At 39.1% G+C, this 8,257-nt stretch overlaps 1 protein-coding gene across 2 annotated transcripts in view; it reads left to right on the forward strand.

The window, feature by feature from the left end:
* Nucleotides 1-7,592, forward strand: part of MTAP (methylthioadenosine phosphorylase) — a 33,664-nt gene extending 26,072 nt beyond the window's left edge. For both annotated transcript variants that reach the window (XM_054002578.1, XM_054002579.1), the window contains one exon: nucleotides 6,695-7,592. In XM_054002578.1, the coding sequence (XP_053858553.1) occupies nucleotides 6,695-6,733 (39 nt within the window). In that variant the 3' untranslated portion in view covers nucleotides 6,734-7,592. The remainder of the gene's footprint in view (nucleotides 1-6,694) is intronic.
* The last annotated feature ends 665 nt before the right edge of the window (nucleotides 7,593-8,257 follow it).

An 8,257-nucleotide genomic window follows, 5' to 3' on the forward strand; every position in this document is an offset into this window, starting at 1 on the left:
TTGATGAAGTGAGACATCAGCCATAAGATGTTCATAAGATACAAATAAATGAGATACAAAGTAAGATACGAATACGTATGTGAGTATCCAATTGAAACCCTGATTTTGGATCTTAGCACTAAGAAGAATCAAGTAGAAGAGACTGAACCAAACCAAAAACATTATGCTTACTTTAATATGTAGAACAGGAAGAGTCTTAAAAGATATGTGTAATAACCAATTTAAAATTATTAGAATTGTGTTCTCTGTAGGTTTTAAGTCCCAGATGCATTAAAAAAAACTAGGGAAAAGAAAACATTTTAAAATATATTGGCAAGGGAATTCTTAAGCAGAATTTTTCTTAGACAAGGTTTACTTGTGTTTTTTATCATCAGTATATCACAGGCATACTTGAGATTCTTTTATGGATATAACAAAGAGGGGAAAAACAATGTTAAAACAGTTTGGATGTCTATCCAGCTTCTCAAAAAACTTTTTTTGACTGGGTTGAGATAAGGACCAGGAGAGATCATTCATCAAATACTGTCACAAGCAAAACAGGCTCAGCTTAGAGATATTAATTGAATTTATTACTGACAAAATCAGAGCAGGATAATTCCACTCCTGGCTTCTATGAATATTTAAGAATTATTATCAAAATTATATATATATATACTCAACATATAATCCTTAGTTAGAACAACAAAATCTACCAAACTAAACAGAAGAGAAAATTCTCTACACTTAATCTAAGGTACAGTCACTACACAGAACCAAAAAGATAAATTACACAAAAAATCCACCCCTAGATTTTCACTACAATTACAATATAAATTTCCCACTATCATTCTACTCAGTTTGTGATTTAATACTTGTTTTGCCCATTATTTCTTCCACTTAATATCCTTAAGTCCTCATGTTTGCCTGCATTCTCCACCAAAAATGTCGGAATTTTGACAGTGGCCAAATGCTAGTCCACCCATGAAAAATCATTCACTTGTTCTTCTCTGCTATAGTTGAGCAGAGGAGAGAGAATGAAAAAGAAATTAAAAGGCTCATGGGGTGAGATAAGTATTAGGACAAAACACTCTAAGGGCAAAACAGGCTCAAACTTTAAAAGGTATAAAGAAAAACTTTATTAACAGAATTAAAAGAGGATAATGAGAACTAAAACCTTGAGAACACCTCTCCTGCCCTACCCCAGCCCTTCTTTCCTTCCCACCGACAGCAAAGACACACTAAGCATGGGGGTTTTAGAGTTTGTCACCTCTAAAAATCTTCAGTTTGCTTAGGGAGGGGAGTCTCTTTTGCAATGCCATGGGATCTTTCTCACAGGAGACAGTTCTCTGTGAACTTCTCTAACATGGTTCTAATTTTCACAAGTAGCAGTCCCACCCAATCTGCTACAACCTGAGTCTCTCCCAAGGGCAAACAGTTTTCCCACAACTGTTTTTGGTGGGCTATTCTTGTTCATGTGGTATAGTCTTTTAAGGATGAGCTGTCCTACTTTGGAAGCAAGACTCCTCTTCCTCTATCTCTGGAAGCAAGGGTTCTCTCAGTTCATGCCTCTGTTCAGATCACAGATCACAGCTTTTCAGCATCCACATGCTCCAGCGTGAGTACGTTTTTTCTTACAAGCTGCAGGTGAATCGTGCATCCCCCATGCACTTCATGAATTACAGGGAAACTGTTTGTTGTATTATAGTCCTCACCATGGCTTGCAGAAGAATCTCAGCTCTGATGTTTGGAGCATCTCCTCCTCCCCCTCCCTCCTTTTCACTGACCTTAGTGTTGCCGTGCTGTTCTCCTCATGTCTTCACCTTTCCCTTTTCTATGACTTGGGAGAGAATTGGTGTTCATAGGTTTGTTTGTTCTCAAGTTCTATCAATTGAAAAGTTTTTAAAGAGTTGTGCTGAAAGATTGATTTTGTCCGGGCTTTGCATCAGGGAATTGCTTGCCATGCCTCTCGCTGCTGATCATGTGGTCCCCACCGGCACCATATGGGCCATGCTGGCCACCACAGTGCCAGCTCTACTTAGTGCCTCTCTTTGTGCAGGGTGCCGAAAAGGAGAAGCTGCTGCTGCTTCTTCTCCCCTTCTGTTTGTAGTGCAGCAGGCTAGAAGTGGCCAGGCAGGTAAAGTCCATTGCTGGCCGTGCCATGATGGCAGCAGCCATGTGGCCACTCCTGGCCCCAGCCACTCCAGGTCTCATCTGCAGGGCCGCTCCCAGTTCTGGCTGCAGGGCCGCTCTCCGCTCCAGGATGGCCCCTCCTGGCATGGTCTAGTGGACCTGCCAGGAAGGGGACCGGTGGCCCCCATCACCACCCCTCCAAGCAGAGGAAGAAAAGAGAGTTCCCATTGTTTTGTCTTTCTTAAATATGTTATCATAGAGGTGTTACCAGATTTTCTAATGGGCTGCAGGGCCAGAGCTGCTTCACAGTGGGCTGCACCACAGCCTGCAGAGGAATCTTGGCTCCAGTGCCTGGAGCACCACCTGCCCCTCCTTCTTCACTGACCTTAGTGTCTGCAGAGTTCTCACAGAGTTTTCTTGGTGTCTGCACATGTTCTCACTCCACTCTTCTCTGGCTTAAATTATAACTACACAACCCCTTTTAGTTTTGAATTCTTTAGTGTTATCACAGAGGCATTACCGTAATTTGTAATTGGCCCAGCCTTGGACAGCAGCACATCCATCTTTGAAGCCACCAGGGATAGGCTGTGCTGGGCATGGAAGAAGCTTCCAGCAGCTTCTCATAGAAGGCACCTCTGTAACCCCCCCTGCTACCAAAACCAGGCCACACAAAACCAATACGTCGTATCAGTGATTCTCATCTCTAGTTTAGTCAATGTCATGAAGGGAAGACATATTAAGTAAAATGCACTTCATCCACTTCTTAAGCATAAATGGCCGGGTCAGGTTTGTAGAATTCTAACCCAAATTCTTGAAATTAGTCTTCTGCTAATTCTTTACTGAAAAACCTACTTTTCTTTAGGAGTGCCTGAATTCTCTTTACGAATCTTCCTCACCTGGTTATCTGAAACAGTTATTTTAATGTTCCGTCTGTACATATGAGAGAGATAACTGACTATTTCCTTTCTCTTCTGCATACATTAGGAAGTTGTATCATTGGATGGATAAGGGAGGTACCAGAATCACTGTTGCTTCTTCCCTCTAATCCATGGAAAACATTTTCAGAGAATGGGGCTGCACTTTTTAATACAGATGCCTATCTATACAGCAAACTCAGAGTTTGAACAAATAATATAAAATGTGCTAGATATTCCTCAGGCATTTTTTTTTTCATACTGGCATGAAAGGAAATGGTTCCCAAATATATTATGCTGCTTGAGTACTGATGAATCTGCCTTGGTTTCTGGCAGGCATACTTTAGTGAGCGGTGTCCTTCTGTGTTCCTTTTTGTGATTGTCTTGAATCTTCATTGGGAGTGAAAAAGAGCTGGCACTACATTTGCAATATTCCCCTTTAATGAACACCAGCTGTTCTTTCAGTTCATTGTCAAGTGCTTCTTCCAGCTTAGTCCCCTAAGTACTGTTTGCTGAAAAGAAAATGTAATGCACCAGAGGAAGGGTGACTCCGTCCTAATGTTGCTTCTTAACTCTTTTTCTCTTAAATATGTACTGCCTCATATCAATGATGAATAATGAAATAGTTTCACTTACAATTCTTAGGTGGTTATATTCTTTACATATAGGTTTGAGTGGTAGTGTACTGAGAAAGAGAGTTGATCTGAAGGCAGTGGAAGAGCTGGAAACAGGCAGTGGGGATTGAATTTTTATATCAAGAAAGTAGGAGCGACAAATGTTCATGATTTGAAAGAACAAGAACTCTGGAATAGTGAGAAATTCTGAAGCTCCAGAGGCTTTGGAGGCTTCCTTTAATTTTACATAGGAATATCAAGAAAGGCTACAAATGTTCCTGTTTGGGGAATTCAGTGGTGATAAAGCAGATGAAGGATTGGTGTTAACAAATGAGAGAGGCAATTTTGCAGGGAAGCAAAGAGAAAGACATATGTATATGCCTCTGTACAGCTATGTAAGTGAACCATAAAGAATTTTTTAAAACTATTGTCTTGTAGTGTACTTCAGTGTATTTTATAGTGTGAGTTTTGAAGGCTGGATTGTGGAGTTTTTTGAACTGTTTTGGAGCTCTTTTCCTAGAGTTTGAAGGCAGCACATCTTGCATGCACTGTGGAAATGTGTTAAGGAACACAGACAAGGAGCAAGCTGAGTAAGACTGCAGCTGGTACACTACTATCAGTGACAGCATATATCCAAGCCATAGCTGTGCATATCAAATGGGCAAATGTCTGGTTCAGTGTTGGGGAAGCTTGTGAAACAGTAAAGCTCTGTATAGACAGAGATTTTCTTTTCCAAGATCTGTAATCAGTCTGCTTTGACAGGAGGAACTTCACCTGGCAGGAGAAAATGTGCTATCAGTGTCTGCCCACCTGTATTTCTCTGTCTCCTTGTGTGGAAGGATTAATCCCAGATCAACACACATGCCAGTGGTGTCACCTCTGAATCTCGCAGTAATCTCGAGAAAAGGCTTTGGTGTTGAAACAAAATGTCCAAGGCCTGGTTTTTGGGTTTTTGTTTTTTTTTTTATAAAGGATAGGCTGCTTGCCATTGCTTCTATTTACTCTATCATTTAATCTTTGATATGTCAGTGAGTGTAAGTGTACTTTGAAAGTTTCTAGTTTTTAACTGGCTAAGATGTCTTTAGGGCCAGTATTTCATGGCTTTCTTGCTGTAAAGAGATAATTTTCCAGTGTCAAGTTAAAGCCCTCACTCTTTCAGAACAGGGTATGACCACATGGTATTTATGTCATGTGTCAGGAAACACAGATGATGCTTTTGATCACAGTGGTCCAACTGATTTCTGATTGGTGTCAAGGAAATTTCTGCATAGGCTGGTCAGTCATGGGTGATATACAGCTGGGTATGCTGTTTACTGAGAAGAGTTGTTCAGTGAGGTGAGACTTACTGACAGTTTTTGCTGTAATCCTCATGAAATTGTGGCATTCAACATCCTATGAACAGCAAGTAAGGCAATTAACAGTACAGTTGCTGGAGTTCAGGTAAGCATACTTGTTTTCAATCAATGAATTAGTATGTATAATCTCATAGGAGATAGCTCTGAAGAGTCATGGAGCTCCAGAAAGTTGGCAGTTCTTTAAGGGCAGCATTCTCCAAGCACAGTACCAATCCACAGAAAGACCTTGACTGAACAGGAAACAGCTCTAGTGCAAAAATGCAGCATTCAAGGGTTGGAAACAGAAACAAGTTGCAAAGAGAGAACCCAGATTGAAGTGCAGGTATGTTAGGGATGCTTTCAGGACAATGGGAGCTTGTTTATAGTTGACAATTGGAAGATTTGTCAAAGACAGCAAGAACTGCAGCCAATGCATTGATAACAAAAACTTACCATGTAAAACAGGGGCTCATTGCCCATAAGTAAATGAATTGGTGGCAGCAGACAATTTCAAATGGGACCTGATAAAGTAGAATTTTTTTAATCTTTGCTAAGAAAAGTATGAGTTAGGAAAAAACTGTACTATAATGGTAAAAGGAATGTCCTGTTAGAACTGTTTTTTTTTTTTTTTTTTACAGTGTAAGATCAGCTTGTGGTAAGGTGTCAGAGCTTTTGTGAGTGCTTCTTAGGTAAATTTCTTGGCTCTGCAGGGAAACCTGCAGGTACTGCCTGCCTTTTTCTTGAACTTCTGTACTAGCCTGTGAGAAATGTATTTGTCAGATCTCTGATACAAGAAATAATGCTGTATTTTGAGAGTTGTGGTAAGTGAATACTCTAGGATAGTTTAGATTGGGTAAGGTATCTGTCGATGTATTTCAATGCACTTCATTAGGGAGTCACTTGGGCATTTATGTGATTTGACAGGTAACAAGTTGAAGGGCATCAAGCTTAGTATTTTTTCAGTCATCTTTTCTAGTCTATCTCAAACTGAAATTTACATTCCTAAGTTCTCTATATAAAACTCTAATCTTGTAAATATCTTTGAGTAATTTTCTTCCTCAAAAAAAATCTCATCAGTGATACTGGTCAGTGAATGTACATATATGATCACAGTATATTGCCTCAGGTGAGTAAAGTGAAGGAGGAAAATTCATCAAGGCTTCACTTCAACTGTAGTTCCATTGGTCTACATGCAGGGGTACTTGCAGGACAAGGACATCTCACAAAAGCTGAGATTAAAATGTTTCTCAGACCCTGCCCTTGAATGTGGCTAATGTCAAAGTTGCCTGTCCCTACATAACTTGAGTATTTCATTCACTCAGTCAGTGCCATCTGGCTGGTTTCTGTTCTTGATAGCTGTACTTCAGAAATTATAGAAAGTCATGTAGAGGTCACAGAAAGCATGCTGCACAGTTTTTGATTTGCCATCTGTAAGCCCAAAGTTCATAAATTAATGTTTTTGTAATATGTTTGTTCTTCTCCATACCAATAAGCCTATCACATAGCTTTGCAAAAGTTGTAATGAAAACTCGTTGTGTGTGTATGGCCTCCTTGTAATTATATCAACTTCTGTGTTGTTGGAAAAAATTGGAGATACTATGCATGTGGAAGGATTTACACAATAGTACCCAAATGGAAGCTACATAATCTACTTTTACAATGAAAAGTAATTCTCTCTGCATTAGCAAAAGAAGCATTTATCTCCTGTGACTTTGTATTTCAGACAACAGCGCAGTGTTCGGTCATCCTGCCAAAGCAGTAACAACCTGGATGAACCTTGAAGTTTCAGTGCTTTCAAGGAAGAGTGGATCACTTTCGAACTTTCAGAGGTCATAATATCTTCAACAATTGTTACAAGCTTAAAAGAATGGACTAAACATTGACTGATGATCATGTGTAAGGCTTCTGTTAAAATCTTTGTTGGTTTGATCACATATAAGTGGTAAAAATAAGATTTTGAGTATGTTTTCAACTATAAATAGCCCTACTGACAAACTGTATCCAACAGAGAAAAAAAAATCAGTATCCTTTTTTCAGTGGTACCTTTTAACTGATGGTAGAAAGTAAAGTCTAAGTAATACTGTTGTTACAGTTTCATAAAATAAGGTCTAAGAAAGCAGATTCACAGGCTATTTGTGTTGCTGTTTCTACCTCCCATCTTTTCCTTCAACAAGGCACATGGTTACAGTTCACTTCAGAAACATAACAGAAAAACTGAACAAACAATTTCAAATTAAAATTATACTATTTTTATACATTATCCATATTTTTTATTCCAGTGATTTTTTTTAAAGCAGCGTATTACTTGTTTTGTGTGCTAGAAGACCTGGTGGTTCTGTCAAAGCAGCAGTTTTGTAATGAGTTAGTGTTGGGGACTGAAGTAATGCCTAAACCAAATTCGTGCCTGAAGATATACTTACATGACTTCCAGAACTGTACAAAAAGTACTTTGCTGACAGTGTCCCAAACATACCCATTTTCTGCTTTATTGAACAGCTCCAATTTTAGTTCCTGTATGAAGTGATGAATGTGCTCGAGTAGTTTGAATGTATGCATTTCAATTTTTTAATACAGTTTTATTTTAATAAAATAACCTGCTACTTGTCTAGTAAATAAAACAAATGAAATGTATGCTTCTCCAAGATGTGTGGAAATCAGGGGCGGGGGGCAGTTTATTTATTTCTAGTCATTATGTCTCACAATGATTTTTGCCATTCATGAAACAGGTTGGTGATGATACCCTGTAAACAACACTTTCAGAAAGACACTTTTCAGAAAATACTTTGTTGCTCAGAACTTTAGGTTCTAAGTCCCTGAACAGCAGGGATTGCTGAGGCAGAGGTGGATCAGAGTGCAAGGAAAAGATCAGAAACATGAACAGTAAGGATCCTCATAGTACTATAAAAAAAAAATACTAATCCAAAGGAAAACAGAAGAAAGCAGGTACACAAGCATTTTAGCTTCCTAGTGTTCTTCTGTTAGACACCCAGTCTCCTACTGTGAAAGCCTTTAGATCTGGATGTATTCTTCCTAGCAAAGCCAGTAGACGTGCTGGGGTACTGGGGAAGATAGTTTAACCAGTTTTCTATACTTCCTGGTCTTTTTTTAAGAATTTGGATTGCAGGACCCAGAGCTTGAACATACTTTTCATTACCTTCCACTAAGCCAAATCATATATCTGGCCTTAAGAACAGTTTCCATTTTTATCTTTCTTCCATAGGCGCTTTTGGTGAAATGGATCAGAGCAGGGAAATTCATATCTGAGTGTTCTCAGAGGAAGGTTTTT

This window comes from Vidua macroura, chromosome Z (genome assembly GCF_024509145.1).
Source record: "Vidua macroura isolate BioBank_ID:100142 chromosome Z, ASM2450914v1, whole genome shotgun sequence".
NCBI classification, from domain to species: Eukaryota; Metazoa; Chordata; class Aves; order Passeriformes; family Viduidae; genus Vidua; species Vidua macroura.